The following is a 19,647-nucleotide window of genomic DNA, read 5'->3' on the forward strand; positions in this document are numbered from 1 at the left end:
TCTGCTAAAGTAATTGCACCAGACCCACCCGAGTCTTTCATCCATGCCTCCTCCTCCACCAGGACTGTTTTCCAGGATCCCACTTAGAATCTCCAAGAATGATGGATACTCTAAACTGCTGTTTGGTGCATATGCACAAACAACAGCCACATTCCTCTTTGCAACACAATGTCACATGGAGGCAGCCCTCTCGTTCACTGGGGAAAACTTCAAAATATCGGCACTCAACTAGGGACTTGTGAGTATCCCCATACTCACCCGGCGCCTCTCACCCTGGACAACTCCAGGAAAAGAGAGAGTCCAGCTCCTCTCCAGAACAATGGTTCCAGAGCTGTGCAATGTGTGGAGGTGAGCCCAACTATTTCTAGTTAGTATCTTTTGACCTACCACACAAGCTCAGGCTCCTTCCCCACCAGAGAGGTAAAGTACCAGATTCACTGCAACCTGTAATCCGGTCTCTATATGGCCAAAGTTGGAGCTGTGTCCACATTCTCAGCATGACATCAGACCTGTTTCTGGTGGATGTTGGACTCCACCAGGGCCACGGCTTGTAACCAGTCCTGCTCGTGATATTCATGGACGGGATTTCAAGATGCAGTCAGGGAACAGAGGGTGTCTAATTTGGTGACCTCAGAGTTGCATCTCTGCTTTTTGCAGATGATGTGGTTCTGCTGGCTTCATCAGGCAGTGACCTTCAATGCACTCTGAGCAGGTTTGAGGCAGAGTGTGAAGTGACTGGGATGAGAATCAACACCTCCAAATCTGAGACCATGGTCCTTTGTCATGGTGGATTGTCCACACTGGTTCAGCAGAGAGTTACTGCCCGTAAGTGGATGAGTTTAGGTACCTAAGGTCTTGTTCATGAGTAGGGTCAGTTGGAGCGTGAGCTCGATAGATGGATTGGGACAGTGTCTGAAATCATATGAACGCTGTACCAGACTGTCATGTTGAAGAAGGAGCTGAGCTGAAAGGTGAGGCTTTCAATTTACCAGTGGATTTATGTTCCTGTCATGAGCTTTGGGCAATGATTGAAAGAATAAGATTGCAAATACAAGCGGCAGAAATAAGATTCCTATGTCGTGGTATCAGGGCTTACACTCTTGGACAGGGTGAGAAGCTTGACTATCCCGGAGAGACTCAGAATAGAGCTGCTGTTTCTTCGTAATGAAAGGAGCCCGTTGAGGTGGTTCGGGCACCTGGTAAGGATGCCCCCTGGTCATCTCCTGCAGGAGGTTTTCCATGCTTGTCCAAGCAGGAGGAGGCCTCGGGGAAGACCTAGGACATGCTGGAGAGATAATATTTCTCAGCTTGCTTGGGAACGCCTTGAGATCCTCTGGGAAGAGTTACAGGACTTGGCCGAGGATAAGGAAGTGTAGGATGAGCTGTTTGCTCTGTTGCCACCGCAGCCCGGACCAGGATAAGTGGTTGAATATGAATGAATGGGGCAGCCACCACAGGAGTTCTAAAATTCTAATGGACACTCAAAAGAGCAACAAACTAACAGTAGCAACCTACATCAAAATTGTCTGTATGTTTGTGAGACATCTCAAGAAATAGGTGAAATAGTCTTGTTATTTTTAAAACAAAAATATAATATATTAAGAGTGCAGTAATAAGAATGTTTGCATGGGTTGAATGAAGAAACGTTCCATTCAACGAGGCGGAAAACAAAGTTGAATGAAATATTCCATCGTTCGAAGAAGGAACTGCATGAATGGAAAACATCATTTGTTTATATGAGATCTAAATTAGCCATAATAAATGGAAAGTTCATGGTGCTACAGATAGCATCCTTATATCATGGACGGACAAAAATGTGGTGGAGTTGTTCAGTGGAGCACACATATGGAACCCAAATAAACGGTAATGGAACCAAATTGCATGAAAATTCTGTGAATCATACAACGTATTGTGTTTCTATGCAATGGAACAAAAAAAAAATCAGTGACATGTCACATACATGTCAAATGACAAGGATATTATTAGGTGTTGTATATAAACGTGTTATATCAATCCTGTATCACTCTGAGAAGTTACAGTAACAGCTGTTGATGTTGCCTGTGCCTTGGAAAAATTTTGAAAATTTTAATAACAAATTGCACAGTCAATATATGGCAAACAAGAGAAAATTTAATTCAGTCAATGTAATGCAGGTCCAACAACATAGAATGTGCTGTGATCCTCTACGGTGGTGTGGATGTGGGCCTGTGGGACAGAACGTCAGCAGGGTTTGATGTCAGGTGTGTTCTTGAAATTGGATCGGAACGCCTTGAACAAACTTTGGTGTCCTCGTGGGTAGAAACACGCACACCAAGTTTCAGCTTCATTGGGTCAGTGGTTTCTGAGAAGCAGATGTTTAAAGTGGCAACGGGAAAAGTGGGTGTGATCACAGTCCAGGGGTCACATCAAGGTCAAAATTGAAAATTTCGCAAAAACTGTTGGATATGTTTTTAGGCTTTCTGAGTGCTACTCATGTAGCAAATTGCAGCTCAATTGCTGCATAAATGGCTGACAAATGACTATATATGATATTTTCAAGATTGACACCATGGCGGCCATATTTGAAATCAGATCGGAACGCCTCAAACAAACTTAGGTGTCCTCATAGGTAGGAACATGCACACCAAGTTTCCGCTTTAGTGGTCCAGCAGTTTTAAGAGAAGAAGATGTTTACACACACCACCAACACCGACGGACAGACGACCCCAGAAAATGACAACCGGACCTTCAGCTAAAAATGAAACAAAATGTATCATGGCTCCACAGAGAAAAAAAAAAAAAAAAACAGAGGGAAGGAGTGGATGTTTTGAGTGAATGACAACACACTCACGGATTGCAGACATGTCCAGAAGTGACAGCCCGCTGAAGCTCCACAGTACAGTATAGATACTTGCAGAGGATAACACAATGAATGAAGAAAAACACTTAATTTGATTGTGATCCTCAATAATGATAAAACGATGAATCTTGAGTGCTGACATGGTCCTCCTCCCCCACACATCATCCCATCCATTGGTCCTGCGTGCATGGCCAGGCTAACAGCGAAGCCAGCATTCCTGGACTTGCTCAGCCGCTTCCAGAAGTAGCCAAGCACCTCTGATTATATAAAAGGAGAAGTGTGTCGTCAACCCCTCACAAATTGTCTCGCATGCTACGCACGTTCTGAGTCACAGAGAAACAAACCCTTCTGAATCACATGCATGATTCAGAAGGGTTTGTGACTTTTTGGCAAGGAACTTTGAACAGTTAATTAAAGCGAGACATGGCGCCTCCCTGCAAGTCACGCGAGGGCATAGCGAACCCCTGTGTCTCATGAAAATGCACGATTTCCTGAGTCAGTGCTGTTCGCAAGCACTCGCAGCCCAGTGAGATTCCACCATCTACTGTTCTGCAGAAAAGGAATCACAGAACTCCTCCACCCCACCTCCAGAAATTATGTTGACTGCGTACCACCAGTGGGTAAACAGTCCCTTTAATATCACATACAAAAGAAGTTAATAAGTTAAAAAGCGATTACGCATTTTTTTGAGTTCATTTGGAGTTAAATAGACAATGGGATCATGGGATTTTTCTTACATAGCACAATTATCAAAACTACTCAGAGGCTTGACTGCTAAAAATGTTGTTGACAAAAATTTTTTAAAAAGTGAATTGTTTCCTTGAAGTGTGTAATGTTACCACATATATAATGGAAATAACTTACCAATGACTGGAGCTTTTCTGTAGGTGGTATAACTAGAAAAGAAGAAACAAGGAGGAACTATATTGTACTTTCTGGACAGCCATGTTAAAGTGTTTTTACAAACAACACAAGTGAAAATGCCATTCCAAATACATTGAAAACACAAAAAGGTAGAGAAAAATGTGCCAAAAAATAAATAATAAATAATATATATATATATACACACATATATACGAGGGTCTGTAAGAAAAGTATCCGAAAAAAATAGTCTGTGGGGAAAGCTAAAACATCACAGGACTTATACTCACTGCTGACTGGAATAAAATATCATTACAAGTGGCTGGTAGCATGGATCCCTACGGAGGTACACATAGGAGTGTTTGCCTCAGTTAATATAAAGTAACTTTTAAAATGACTGATTACACAAGTAACTGCTTGGCTTAGCTTTATTCGCGTTTGTTAACGCAGCTCTCCACTAAGGCCATACAAGTCGACTGACAATGAAGAACGCTGTCCTGTTTGAAGCAGAAGAAATAAGTAGCTGCCTATATAATTAGTTGTTTTATGCTATTTCACCTTTTAAATCAAGTCTAACAGAATTAATGCTGTTAAATGAGTTACCAGCTCAAATATTTGACCCCAAAACAGTGAAATTTAATCACAATCATCGACAGTGAAAAATTGCCTTTGAAATCAAGAATAACAGAACCAACAAGGGTTCAAATGCTTTGTTGCAACCACCTATACAGTTTGGTATTGAAATGATACCCATACGGTAATGCTTTAAAAAGTGCATTCATGTGTTTGAGTGCAATCTGTTGACCATTATTTCTATGATTTTTTTCTGGGTTTGATTAAAGACAGACATCAAGGATGTGTTGCGATGACAACTGGAATGTTTGCTGGGTTGTGGGATGTTGTTAGCTGCAGCAACAAAGAGAAATATATCTGCAAGAAAATTGCAGATGGTGCACAAATGACCACAATTCCCACCACTGCAGCTCTGAGTTGTGCATTAGGATGGACTCCTGCTGGCAAGAGAAATGTCTGCTACAAAGTAAGAGAGCAGTCTCAGGGCTGACTCCAACCTCATTCTTTTCAGATCTGTTGTTGAATAAACTTATCTTTTAAATGAACACTCCAGCAATGCAAAATTACCTTTTTATTTTATGCAAAAAATATATGGATTTGATTCATATGTTTTTACGTCATCCAAGCTTGAACCTTAGTGCGCATGCGTGAGTTTTTTCACGCCTGTCGGTTGCGTCATTCGCCTGTGGGCAGGCTTTGAGTGAACACTGGTCCACCCCTCTCGTCGTTTTTTCATTGCGAGGAAATGGCGGAATGATTTGGGCTTTGTTCCATCAGAGTTTTTTTAGAAACTGTTAGAGACAGGCAGCTGGAAACCATTCTGAAAATTCACATGGCTTTCGGTGAAAATTTTATGGGCTTCACAGAGATTAACGAGTGTTACTACAGCTTTAAGGACGGCCCACAATGGCGCACGGCGCACTGCGCTCCGAGCCGCAATCGACAGGCAGAAACAACCATTTCATTTCTAAACGGATGGCTGTGTCGATCCGGGACCGTCGTGTGCAATCTCTCTGGTTATCACAAGAGCTGGACATCAGCCATTTTCCGGCAGATTTCACTTTTAACAAGAGATTTGTCATGGAAAGCCACGCGGAGGCTTCGCGTGTCACGACGGAGCTGCTGATGGCGTGAGACAAAGAACACCTCCGTTTTGGAGCGTCAGAGGACAAGTTGGGACATGCCTATCTCGGCTTTCAGTGGCTTACCAGTCGAGTGAGTATAAGAGAAATTGTGGAGAGCTGGGCATGTCAGGGCATGTTACAACATGTCCTGTGAGGCTTCATCACGGAGGCGCTGTTGCTGCGCCATCAGCTTCGTGCCGATGAATTTCGCCGCCACTCTTTTCATGGCAAAATCTTTCACAGTGGAATGTGCCTAAAAAGTGCTGATGTCCACCTCTTCCGCAATTTCTCGGATAATCACATGACGGTCCCACATCACCACAGCGTTCACTTTGGAAATGATCCAGTCATTTCAGCATGTTGATGGCCGACCGGAGCGTGGCTCGCTCTCCACCGTTGTGCAGCCGTCTTTAAACCGGTTGTACCGCTCCTTAATCTGTGTGATGCCCAATGGATCGTCACCAAAAGCCGTCTGAATAATCCGGATGGTTTCCACCTGGCTGTCGCCCAGTTTGTGGCAAAATTTGATGCAGTCGCGCTGCTCCAGTCGTTCCGCCATTTCCTTGCAAAGAAAAAACGACGAGAGACTCCACCCATCCTCACACAAAGGCTGCTTACAAGCATATATGTATGTATATGTATATATATATATATATATATATATATATATACAGAAATAACTTAATACATGCAACATAAATATATAACCACTAATTCAAAATAATGAATTACAAATAAAAATGAGTTTTGAATCTAGAGTTAATTAAAAGATTCAACAGAATTTGTCTGTCTTATGTCAACAAGCAGGCCAGTTCACAAAGTGTTTAATAAGCAAAAACTCCTCAGCCTGCTGACTTCTTTTTCAACTTCAGGACCCAGATTCAACCTGCACCCTGAGGCAACATGGCATGAGACAGCACAGAAGGTTCAACACGTTCTGCAGATTGAGAGGCTTTTAACTGTCCAGTACTTTATTTGTCAAAAAACAGATCTTGAAATCCGATTTGCGGGATAATGCAATTACCTCATTCTAGATAAAACTCTTGTAGCCATATTATGAATCATTTGAAGTGCTTTTATGCTACTTAGTTGTAATCCAGAAACAAAATGTTAAAGTACAGACTAGCTTGTTGTATGTTATAGATCTGCTGGTTAAACTTACTTTTGGGTGTTTTGCAGATGTAAGATCTATATCTGATGCAGCTGTTTGTGCTCCACTGACCACTGTCAGAATGAACATTCACACACGATTCTGATTTTGGCATTCCTGAATTCCAGTTGGTGTAGTCCACAACGCTGTTATCAATCCACATCCACTCACCTGAAATGAGAAAATGTGTTACATTACTGTCCAAAATAGCAGGCACAAGCAATTAACACAAACTTATTTATTCTATTTGCAAGCTACTGGGGATCACATTAACTTTAGTAATCTATGGTCACCTTCATGGCTCTTGTATAAACCAATCCAGAAAGACTTGGCACCATCCTGCAAAAGGTCCAGGGTCTGTTGTATAAATTGACTTTCCTGAGGATCCTGAACACTGGCCAGATTTGCACCTGTCAAGCACATGCACAAGAGTGTACATATATACACAAGGTACACTTGCCAAAACTGATCATGACCTCAGATGCAGACCTGCTCCCAAACACGCACCCTGTGTGACAATGTTAGTGTGGGGAGGGGGGTGGGGCATGTGAATCTGTGCCAATATCTCAGTCAGATAGTCAGATATGGCATGACTCCCTGGTACGGCAACCTCTCTGTACAACTTAAAACAAAACTTAACAGACAAATTGATAATGCAATGAAGATAATTGGAAAGAAACAATATCAGTCCCTCAGCTCACTCTATGAAGAGTCTGACTTGAAAGCAGCTCAGAGGATATTGATGGATTCAGCTCATGTCCTTCACACAGAGTACACTCTCCTTCCCTCTGGGAGAAGGTATAGAGTCCCTCAGAGCAGACTGAATAGACTCAAAAATTCATTCGTCCCCATGTCCATCAAATTGCTAAACAATAATGTCTAAAACTGGAACTGTGCAATACTTATGGTGTTTCTCCTGACTTCCTGTCATGTTAATTTGTTATGGATGATATGTTGTGTTTTTACTTGTATCTGTTTGTTTTCCTTTTGTAAAGGCACTTAGCATGAGTCCAAGACAAATTTCCCTGAGGGGACAATAAAGTGTATCATATCGTATCGTATCGTATCGGGATCAGTGATATATGTAACATGCACACACTGCCACACCCATCACACTACAAAACCACCTTGTGTCCTGGACAGTGGTGGGCACAACTAACCAAAAAGTTAGCTTTGATAACCATTAATCCGCTAACTGAAAAGTTAACTTTTATAACGCTAAACTGATAAACCGTTAAAAAACTAGCGGAAGTTACCTCTAATGCTAACTTTTAGTACTGACTCGGTCGTGGCCACATCTGTCGGCTACTGATAAGCTGAGGGCCAAGAAAGTGCAGGGTTTCCTCTCAACCAGTCACCTCAGCAGGTGGGTTTACTGATGAGCTTCTCCCCTGAGCAAAAACACTTGATCATCAATGAAATCACCTGCTTAGGTGATTGGTGGAAAGAGAAACCTGCAGTGTCTTGGCTCTTCATGGCACATGATTGCCCACCCCTGCTGCATAAGCTCTTCACAGGTGTCTCTTATTCTCAAAGACAGAGCACTCCAATGTCACTTCTGGGAGAGGATCTGATCAATTTAGGAAAATTACAAGGTCCATCCTGTTATGCAGATCTGCTCCAAAGTTTATTTGGTTCTTCTTCTTGGCTCGTTCTCCACACCACCCAACCCAACCTGACAGCCTGACAAACACAGGCCTGAAAATATTACCTCCTTGATAGTGCACTCTAACTTGGCAAAATATTTCATAACTTACCCATTTTCAGACATTCAACTGAGGCATGAGCCCAGTTGTCCACCACAGAGTTAAGGAAGGAATAACAATGTCCTCTGAAGGGTATCCAGCTTCTTTTCTGCTTTGGTTCTGGGCAGTTTCCAGGAAGCTGTGGGACCTCAGTAGGAGGTATGTCTGTCAGAAAGACAGGTGATGACTTCCTTCACATGAAGTTATTCATAAATCATGCACTGCTTTCATAGAAGTAAAAGACATAGTGTCTGACCTGGTGACCTCTTGCAAAGGGAGTAATACTTGTTGGTACATGGTGTGGTCTTCCATGTTTTGTCCACATCCATATACACACAACCATAGTTGTTTTTTGGTTCATCTGTGCCCCATTTGGTGTAAGACAGGAGCCAGTTATCAACCCACTTAAACCGCCCACCAGTCTGGAAAAAAGGAAAAAAAAATCCCACACAACAACGGGAGGCACTTGAATTGCTTAATGTCTGCAATAAATGTATGGAATGCTAGAATTTTCATAATATTTGCAACACAGCACCCAAATTAGCAAATTAAATAATGAACTCTTTACCACATTGCTGTTGAGGCCAATCCATACAGGCTCATTGTACTTGTACACCTGCAAGGTGACAAAGGCTTGAGCAATGGGGTTCAGGATACTGGCCAGATCTGCATCGTATGCTTGGCACTGCCTTCTTGCCTCGTCCCATCTCATATTCTGAGCAACCACTTTGTAGGAGTCATTGCCAAGCTTGTAGAAAGCTCTTGGTTGCACACTAGTGGGTAGGACTGCAATCTGAGAGTCTTTGTCCAAAAGTAAATAAGTAAATACATCACCAGCTTGTTTTGTTATGTATTTTTAATATTAGTGAAATTTACATATTGTGACTTGATACTTATTAGTGTCTAGAGTACATTCCATCTGAAACCGTCATTAAAATGTACATTTCCTCACAAAAAGTTTACCCACCACTGTTCCTTTTGCAAATGAAACTGCGATTAACATCACAATCTTCAACCTTCCAGACTCCTTTTAGTTTAGAGGAGCTGCCCACCATAATCACACAGTCAAATGTCTAAACAGGTAGAAAAAAACACCACATTAATACTCCTTCATATTGTCATTTTTGAAAAAATATTTCAACATCATACTATAATCTCAGAAACATTTTTTGTTTGTGTGTTTGTCCCACTACGTCTCCAAAATGGTTGGATCAATTTCCACTAAACTTGCTGTGTGAATGTAGGATGACCCCAGAATTACCCTTAAGGGGTTTGTTTTAGCAAAGGTCAACATAATTTGGTCAAAAGTAAAAATTTGAGTTTACCTTTCTGTTTGTTTTTGTGTAGGCTCTAAGTTGTCCAGGTGGTTTCCATAGTAGAGAAGCTTGAATCTTCGACTGGACTTGGTTGCTTGACGCGAGGACGTTTCGCTTCAAATCACAGAAGCTTCCTCAGCTAAAATTCTTGCTCTGGTGGTCTGACTTCTGTCTTGACTCTTGTAGAGAAGAATAATCAAGAAGTCACAAAAGCTGGAGTTTAAACCTAACCAGACCCCCCTACCGAGAGGCAGATTGCTATAGGGTAGTGACTAAACAATAGCTCTAATTAGCACCTATTGTTCTCTAGTTAGCACCCTCCTAATGACAGGGCAGCTGTCCCTCCTAATGATGGGATGGACCCTCTCGTGATGGCTCCCTTGCCGACTCTGCTGATGACGTGAATGACTCATTACCATGAACAAAAGACTGAAACTGCTTTGACCTGAGTACCCCATTGTAAACAGGGGATAAAGCGTGTCTCAGACTCCCTCCCCGGTTAAGGCTGGGTTTCAAACGTTTCACAAAGAATGCCTCCTTGACCCCTCTCTCAAACCATTTCTTCTCTGTGGCTAATATTTTAAAATATGGGGTACTCAGGTCAAAGCAGTTTCAGTCTTTTGTTCATGGTAATGAGTCATTCACGTCATCAGCAGAGTCATCAAGGGAGCCATCATGAGAGGGTCCATTCCATCATTAGGAGGGACAGCTGCCCTGTCATTAGGAGGGTGCTAACTAGAGCACAATACGTGCTAATTAGAGCTATTGTTTAGTCACTAGCCTATAGCAGTCTGCCTCTCGGTAGGAGGGGTCTGGTTAGGTTTAAAACTCCAGCTTTTGTGACTTCTTGATTATTCTTCTCTACAAGAGTCAAGACAGAAGTCAGACCACCAGAGCAAGAATTTTAGCTGAGGAAGCTTCTGCGATTTGAAGCGAAACGTCCTCGCGTCAAGCAACCCAGTCCAGTCGAGGATTCAAGCTTCTCTACTACCTTTCTGTTTGTTCCCTGACTCATCATAGGTCCTTTGGCTAATTTCTATCAAACTTGATATGTGAATGAGTCATCTCCAGAATTGCACTTAAAGGGTTTGTTTTGGCAAAGGTGAAGGTTATTGGGTTAAACCTCAAAAATTGTGATTTTTCACGCCAATGTTGAGTAAGGCAAGGTCAGATTGGCCAAAAATCATTCCTTGGGGTTAGGGTCATTTGTGGTCAAAGGTCCAAAATCATGATTTTCACTCTGATTTACATGAAACCTGGCACACATATGTAGCTGGGTTCTGGAACTACCCAAGCAAGATCAAATTTACCAAAGATGAGTCTGTTGGGTAAAGTCATGCCATTCTGTCTGTTTGGTGGCCTTCTCCTCCCAGGTCCTTTTGCAGACTTCTAATAATCTATTATTACTATTATCAAGTCAATGAAAATAAGCACATCAAGTTTTATTCTTGATTTATTCTGTTTTACTAGTGTAAACCCACAAAGGAACTGGTTAACTGACAGGACAAGTCTGGCAGGTTTGACTTATGCCAGATAGTTACCTCATCCATGAATGAATAACGTCCATCAGGCACTGATGTTGGGTGCCCTTTGGCCCAGTTGGTGTAAGAAATCCCTTTCCCGTCTGTCCATACAAAGTGCATCTCCCAGTTAACATCGTTCATGCCGATCCACACATCTTCATTGAACTGCAGCATCTGTGTTGTTAGGAAGGCTAGAAATGGAACAACAACAAATCTGTCAATATTAAGTTTCATGTTATCAAGAAATCATTTTAAAACAGTCTTCACTATTTAATATTGTTCACATCACTCACCTTGCTCTCTTTCACTAACAATAGAGACCAAATTTGCACCCTGGTCTTTGCAGTGTTGCCTGGCCAGCTGCCAATTCTTGTTGTCTTTCCCCACAATAAATTTGTAACACTATATGAAAACAAAAGGTTTGCAATCATTTATATGGGAGATGCCAGAAAAGGTGCCCATTTCAAAAATATTTACAGTCAGAATATCTGATAATCATATCTCATCCTGACATAGTGCATGATCAGATACGTTTTTTAGTAACTTTAATCAATTTTCAAGACAACTGAAGATGTTGGTACAGTGGTGCTTACTGATTCTTTATACATTACAATATACATGCCATGTGTCTCAGGGGGGGGGGGGGGGGGGTGGATTCTGGGTGATCTGGGCACTCATGATGTAATATTCAGATGATACTGGATGCGTAGACTGTGTACATACTAGACAAAGTCTGTGTCTGCGTGGTGTCACCCATAAATGTTCTCCAGAGACCTGGAATAGCTGATATGAAGCTTGTGTCTGTGTCAATAAGAAATATACTCAAAACCTGGATTAATCTTTTTAGTCACATAGCACTATTATTATTCTGAACACTACATATATTTTTTTTTTTTTTAAACAACTAATAAATTGCATGTGCATATGTATCCACAGCCTTTGTCATGAAGCTCAAAACTGAGCTCAGGTGCATCCTGTCTAAGGTCCCACAGTTGACAGTACATGTCAGAGCACAAACCAAGCATGAAGTCAAAGGAATTGTCTGTAGACCTCTGAGACAGGACTGTCTCAAGGCACAAATCTGGAGAAGGATACAGAAACATTTCTGCTGCTTTGAACGTCACAGGGAGCACAGTGGTCTCTATTATTCTGAAACAGAAGACGTTTGGATCCACCAGGACTCTTCCTAGAGTCGGGGTAGAAGGGTCTTAGTCAGGGAGGTGACCAAGAACCCAATGGTCAGAGCTCAAGAATTCTTGTGAGGTGAGAGGAAAACCTTCCAGAAGGGCAACCATCTCTGCAGCAATCCACCAATCAGGCCTGTATGGTTGAGTGGCCAGACGGAAGACACTCCTTAAAAGGCACCTGAAGGACCATCAGACCATGACAAACAAAATTCTTTGGTCTGATAAGACAAAGATTGAATTCTTTGGTGTGAAGGCCAGGCATCATGTTTGGAAGAAAGCAGGCTCCATCCTTCAGTGAAGCATGGTAGTGGCAGCATCATGCTGTGGGAATGTTTTTCAGCGGCAGGAACTGGGAGACTAGTCAGGATTGAAGGTTTCGTCCTGGAAGAAAACCTACTCCAGAGGTCTCTTGACTTCAGAGTTTGACTTTAAGGAAGATCATTTTGGACATTTTTAGTTTTTGCATTTTTTGCATTTAAAATGTCATAAACAAATTAAAATGTTTGAAATATCAAGTGTTCTAATACTTTTGGAGGGCAGTGTAACTCCTGTTTGCTTGTTTGTTTGTTTTTACAGTGCTGCTCACCTTTACAAAGCTTTCTCATGTATTTGTGTAATGTGGAATGTGAACATTCCTAACAATTTTTACTACCCACCCAACAGATAGAAGGTGTCTTTCCTTGTACAGCCACAATGACAGCAAGTTGTCATTATGGACTTGGGATGAGAGTAATGTTAGAGGAAGTGTATTAAACACGGTTCCACAATTTTACCTTTCCACGGAAATAGAGCCATTCAGGGCACATCCTCCTTGGGGGGCAGTTGTGGGGGCCATTGGTGTTTATAAAAGTACTACTTCTTTTGCAAATGGAAGGAAGCTCCACACCACAGTTGATATCTTCCAGTACCCTATGTGCAGAGTTTCCATGCATCCCAAAAGCAATGTTAATCAAAATCATGGAAGTGGTTTATAACAACTAATAAGGCATCCTTTTTTTTTAACGTACCCATGCTCTTGTATATAGTCACACAGTTTTCATCATTGTTAGCAAAGTTGGGCTCATTTTGTTCCCATGCAGTGTAAGTTACAGGGGTATCATCAATCCAACTGAAGAAAAGAATTAGAAACAATTAATCAACTTCAGATCTATCAAAATATAAAGACAACACTGATGAGTAGAGGCATGAATTCAGTCAGTAGAAATATGCTACAAAAAGAAAAAACATGGACAAGAAATTAAAATAATTTGGGGTTACTTTTGTTGAATATGAAGGGTCTTATTTTGATGGTGGGAACTATAAACAGCACAAATCCATTAGGGACATGTCTAAATGCACTTTTCTTTTTATGAGGTGGGAAATCCATGGCCATTTTGTAGCACCTATTCCGTTTACTGTGGAGTGAGCCGTACACACAGTGCTCTGGTAAAGGGGAGGCAGATGCAACTGAAAGGATTTCTGGTGCATGAAAGGACTGGCATCATCCAATAAGATTGCTCATCAGCCACCAAAGCACACTGAGGTGAAGCAGGCCATCTGCAAGGTTTTTGCCATCAGGTTTTACACTCATGGATGTCTTCAATTCAGATTCATCGTGTATGTTACACATATCATGTCGCCCTTCTCAGAGAGAGAGAAAGAGAGTGCGGGGGAGTGTTGCCTCATAAAAAGAGTTTTTCCTCCCTCCTCCAGGTTTTTTTTTCTCTGTACAGTGGTCATAATATGCCATGACTATCCATCTTCAAATACATCTTGCAGTACAAGATGCATTTGCACTGCATATCTCAGTTCAACCACCAACTTTAGCTGCTCTGCACCACCCTTGAGGGGCCTGATGTGTTACAAGGATGCAGGCACACAGTGCAACCCTCACTAAGCCCACAAGGGCATAGCTACTGGGAATCAAACCTAGATAAGCTCAAAAGATACTCCCATGACACTGCCCAAGCCCAAAATTGGCCTGTTGGTCTTACATGCCCCCAGTGGTCATAATATACCATACATCCTTGCAGGTGACTGGTGATGATATGTGCAGGCAGAGTGTATGTGTGTTGTAAAGGTGCTTATGTAATGTGCACCTAACTGTTGTGCCTTTGGCCGAGTGCTAGGCAGCACCGGAGTCTAGCTCAAGTTTTTGGTGCTCCAACATGTAAATGATTTCTGGTGGCGGAGGATAAGAAAGTGCTTGCTCTGCACCCAACCACACCTCATTTTAAACCGACATGCCCACATAAGCACATGGTAACTAGTGTTAGTCCAAGAACCCAGGTGTTGGACCTAAACATGACAACTGCATCAGCTTAGTAATTACTAACAATGCTGGCCCATAAAATTCAAGGTGTCTTTAAGGTGTTTGTATTTTCAAGCAATAATAATTTTACCAAAAAAAAAAAAAAAAAATCAGTTCATTTTCAACGTGGCGGTTAATTCTTAAAAGATACTGCAAAAGACAATAATGGCACACTATAACAGAAGACAACACAGAAGAAGAGATATACTATAAAGAAAAAAACAAGAAACAAAGCAAAGAAGAAAGAAAGAGAAGACGACAAATAGCATCAGATATCAGACTTGTGCCTACACAGTGACATTGCAGTTACCTAAATGATTTATCCAAATTCACTGTCATGCCAATGTAGTACTGTCCTTCAGATGCTTTAGCTATCTGTTGAAACACAGTAAGAGACAAAGTTACACTGAGTCACAGTAGCATGTTTACTGCTTTGCCAAACCAGCAGATGAGGACACAGAAACCTCAAATACTGTGCAAATATCTTAAGCATAAAAGAAATAGTTTCTAAACATCATTTTTTTTTTTTTTTTTTTTTTTTTGGAGTGATATACAAAAATGATTATCCCTTTATCTGAAAAACTTATTATTTTGGACGAACTCTCATGTTTACATATCTCATGTTTATTTACCAATCATTGGTTAGTCAGTTTACCCGAATTTGATAAAGTTGCTGCTTTAATATACAACTTTTATGAATCAAATAAGTTGTCTTTTTTCTTTTTTTATAACATTTAGAAATTTCACATTTTTTCTTTTGCGGACTAACACTTATTTAAAACACAGCTGGCAACTACATTTACAGACCAACATTTGGGACTCATATTTATTGTTTTAAAATTCCTGTTTTAATTCATACCAGTTTCCAAAGGAATTTCCTCTCACTCTCCCCTGTGATTACAGCAAGTTCACCGAAGTTCTTTTTGCAGAATGCTCTCGCAGTTTCCATGGGGACTTTGTCATTGTTGATGAAATACTGCGTGTCATTGTATATAATCCAGCCGTCTTCTGTAGTGTTATACACTATGAAGAGAAAATGCCTGATTTGTTCCTCAGCTACAGTCAGTTTGATTCATGAAAAAAGGGCTAAGATTCCAGGTTTGTAAAATAAAGGAACAACGTGACAGCTGCAATAATTTACCTGGTGCAACTAAGACAGGATCCGGTTTGGGAGTCACACCTGAAAGCATACAGTACCATGAGGGAGCGTGCATAGAACAAATTTCATTTTCCATACTGCGACTACATTATTATGACTATGTTGCCTTACAAACACAAACTCATCATGAGGATAGTTGATGTTACCTTTCCGTATCTGGCAAATCCAATCATTGTAATGTTCACAGTGCCGGTCGTTCCAGTGGCGTCCATAATAATAAAACATTTCTGCACAGTGTTCATTGTTATTGTGGTTGTTTGGTTCTCCATAGCCCCAATTTTCATACTCAAACTAGGTCATAGATTTTTGAAAAAGAAGCAAAATTAGATGTGATTGAAAATGACAGTGATAATTTAAGCAGCGGTGGGCATCGTTCTGCAAATCAACTAATAGCTAATTAGCAAAGCTAACTTGCTCATTTGTGGATTACCTTTTTAGCCAACCTTAAAAACCATTGGGGGACCAGTTATCTTCCACTAAATTTAATTGCGCTCACTTGAAATTAGCTGGGGCTTCTTCAAAATACAATTTAACAGACAAAAGCATTTATAAAGCCTAAAATCATGTTTGTTCCTGTTGGATCGTATACATTGAGCCAATAAGCCATCTCGCGGTTATAAGTGTGCATTCCTGGGAAAGCCTATGGCACTTCTGGGTCAACAGTCACAGGTACCAAACAACATAGTTTGCTGCAGGCTTAAACAATACAGCTGGAATTTGCATGACTGCTTTCTTATTCACTACTGTCACAATTGCCAATGTTATTGCTCAATCTCATGTGGCTGAACGCCACTTGTCCCTCTGAGAAGTTGATGCTGATCGTATGGGGCCAAGTAACTAGTTAAATTAACCAGACTAGTAGAATTAACCAGACAAATCACTCCAACAACTAAAAACGGTCATACACCACCACCCACAGAATCAAGAAAGTGCTATCAATCTGTATCACTCACCTAAATATTTTAGCAGTTTATCTCTGTAGCATTTCACAGTTAGCTTTTCAGCTTTTCAGTTAGTGGATTAAAGGTTACTGAAGCTAACTTTTAGGTTAACCGTGCCCACCACTGAATTAGTGTTAACAATCATGTAAAACATACAGGAGAACCATCAGTCCAGACAAAGCCTTCATTTGTACTGAGGTAGCTCAGGCCAATCCAGGCTGTGACAGATGTTTGGTACCTGTTGAACAATAACAAACACGGGTATTGATTACTTGAATGGTTGATTAACAGAAGAGAATGTGATATATTGATTAACATACTGAGCATTTCTGAGGTCCTCCTGACTGTGTATGCTCATTAGATCTCCACCGATGTCCTTGCAGAAATCATGTGCTTCGTGCCAAGTTTTCTTTAGGTCCTTCCCCTTTTTATAAAGCTTTTTATTTGTTGAAGAAATTAGTTGTGATTTATTATGAATAATTGTGATTTATTATGAATAATTAAACTGAATTACTATGTAATTTTGCATTGCTGGAGTGTTCATTTAAAAGATAAGTTTATTCAACAACAGATCTGAAAAGAATGAGGTTGGAGTCAGCCCTGAGACTGCTCTCTTACTTTGTAGCAGACATTTCTCTTGCCAGCAGGAGTCCATCCTAATGCACAACTCAGAGCTGCAGTGGTGGGAGGAATTGTGGTCATTTGTGCACCATCTGCAATTTTCTTGCAGATATATTTCTCTTTGTTGCTGCAGCTAACAACATCCCACAACCCAGCAAACATTCCAGTTGTCATCGCAACACATCCTTGATGTCTGTCTTTAATCAAACCCAGAAAAGAAATCATAGAAATAATGTCAACAGATTGCACTCAAACACATGAATGCACTTTTTAAAGCATTACCCGTATGGGTATCATTTCAATACCAAACTGTATAGGTGGTGCAAAAAGCATTTGAACCCTTGTTGGTTCTGTTATTTCTGATTTCAAAGGCACATTTTTCACTGTCGATGATTGTGATTAAATTTCACTGTTTGGGGTCAAATATTTGAGCTGGTAACTCATTTAACAGCATTAATTCTGTTAGACTTGATTTAAAAGGTGAAATAGCATAAAACAACTAATTATATAGGCAGCTACTTATTTCTTCTGCTTCAAACAGGACAGCGTTCTTCATTGTATGGCCTTAGTGGAGAGCTGCGTTAACAAACGCGAATAAAGCTAAGCCAAGCAGCTACTTGTGTAATCAGTCATTTTAAAAGTTACATATTAACTGAGGCAAACACTCCTATGTGTACCTCCGTAGGGATCTTCTCCATGCTACCAGCCACTTGTAATGATATTTTATTCCAATCAGCAGTGAGTATAAGTCCTGTGATGTTTTAGCTTTCCCCACAGACTTTCATTGTATAGCTGTGTTAATGTTCTAACTCAACCATGTTGCCAACTCCTCAGTGAAGCCCCTTAACACCAGGCTTGCATACAGTTGCGTTGTGATGTGTATGGAGTACGCTGAAAAATTGCACAGTTTTGGCATAGTCTCTGTGTAGGCTGTTATGTGATTGCGTGTAGTTGCATTCCTAATCTTGCTTTCAGTTGCTTACTGCCACATATGTCGCTCTTGCTGTCCACTCTGCCTACTTTTTTTTTGGACAGTGTGGAAATGCACTCCATTCTCAAAACGTTATGTTAGATAATATCTGCTGTAAGTCCTTATTTTAGAAATGTGAGACTAAACCACACCCATTGTAAACACCCACATTGTATAAAAAGTGTTGTATGACCCATTTTGTGGGCCTTTCACAAGATGGACACTGTCTGTGAGGGTCCCGGTACAGTTTTCATTGTGACCTTTAATAAATACAAAATGAGGACAACAATGGTTTGGTTCTTGGAAAGGGGCAGTAAATTACATAGAGAGCCGGGAGAAATTACAAGTACATGAATGGCACTCATGTTGTACACACACACACACACACACACACACACACACACACACACACACACACACACACACACACACACACACACACACACACACACACACACACCACACACACACACACACACACAGAGAGAGAGAGAGAGAGAGAGACCTAGTGCACAGGGGAAAAGTTTGGGTCCAGACACTATAGACGACACGAAGATGGATTTGATACATTGGAAAAAGTCAGAAGACATAATTTCCAGGAGTTAATGGACTTTATTAACATGCCACAATCATGAGAGAACTGGAGGATGTGAAGCCAAAGCAAAAGCGGAGCTGCTTCTGGTGGTCGTGCGTGTGATCTGCCTTGAGAAGTGGACGGTGGACGTGTCTTCCTGCTGGGGATTGGTCCATGAGCAGGAGTTAATGGACTTTATTAAAGTGCTACAATCATGAGAGAACTGGAGGAGGTGAAAGCAAAGCAAAGCAAAGTGGAGCTGCTTCTGGTGGTCGCAAGGGAGATCCGCCGTGAGAAGTGGAGGTGGACTGTCCTCCTGCTGGTGATTGGTTCATGAGCAGGAGTTAATGGACTTTATTAACGTGCCACACTCATGAGAGTACTGGAGGAGGTGATAGCAAAGGAAACCAAAGCGGACCTGCTTCTGGCGGTCGCGCGCGACCTGCCATGAGAAGTGCATGGTGGACATGTCCTCCTGCTGTCAAGTGGTCTGTGAGAAGTGGATGGTGGACATGTCCTCTGAACGTGGAAACTTGGCTTCCGTGGTTTTGAAGCTTCACTGCCAGCAAAGTCCAGCAGGATGAATAAAATCTATCAATCCAGGTATGTACTGATAAAAGGATTTTTTGTCCTGGCGTGTAGAATTGTGGAGGCTTGGTGTACAGTAGTGCAGTTTTGTGTAGATTTACACACACTTGCGGAGTGCTGTGTAGACTTGCTTAAAAACTCCATACTTTCTGTGTCCAGTGCTCTATGCCGAAAAAAATTAAACAG

General features: G+C 41.3%; 1 protein-coding gene across 1 annotated transcript in view; it reads right to left on the bottom strand.

The window, feature by feature from the left end:
• Nucleotides 1-19,647, bottom strand: part of LOC117510882 (macrophage mannose receptor 1-like) — a 41,408-nt gene that overhangs the window by 1,261 nt on the left and 20,500 nt on the right. Inside the window, 19 exon segments of the mRNA XM_034170780.1 lie at nt 3,704-3,735; nt 6,560-6,718; nt 6,841-6,957; nt 8,305-8,457; nt 8,549-8,714; nt 8,861-9,093; nt 9,260-9,365; nt 11,150-11,322; nt 11,425-11,533; nt 13,092-13,219; nt 13,222-13,227; nt 13,326-13,426; nt 14,919-14,983; nt 15,468-15,631; nt 15,750-15,788; nt 15,914-16,058; nt 16,865-16,946; nt 17,029-17,144; nt 17,327-17,526. Of these exon segments, the coding sequence (XP_034026671.1) occupies nt 3,704-3,735; nt 6,560-6,718; nt 6,841-6,957; nt 8,305-8,457; nt 8,549-8,714; nt 8,861-9,093; nt 9,260-9,365; nt 11,150-11,322; nt 11,425-11,533; nt 13,092-13,219; nt 13,222-13,227; nt 13,326-13,426; nt 14,919-14,983; nt 15,468-15,631; nt 15,750-15,788; nt 15,914-16,058; nt 16,865-16,946; nt 17,029-17,144; nt 17,327-17,526 (2,294 nt within the window).

The sequence above is a fragment of the Thalassophryne amazonica genome, chromosome 1 (assembly GCF_902500255.1).
Source record: "Thalassophryne amazonica chromosome 1, fThaAma1.1, whole genome shotgun sequence".
Lineage (NCBI taxonomy): Eukaryota > Metazoa > Chordata > Actinopteri > Batrachoidiformes > Batrachoididae > Thalassophryne > Thalassophryne amazonica.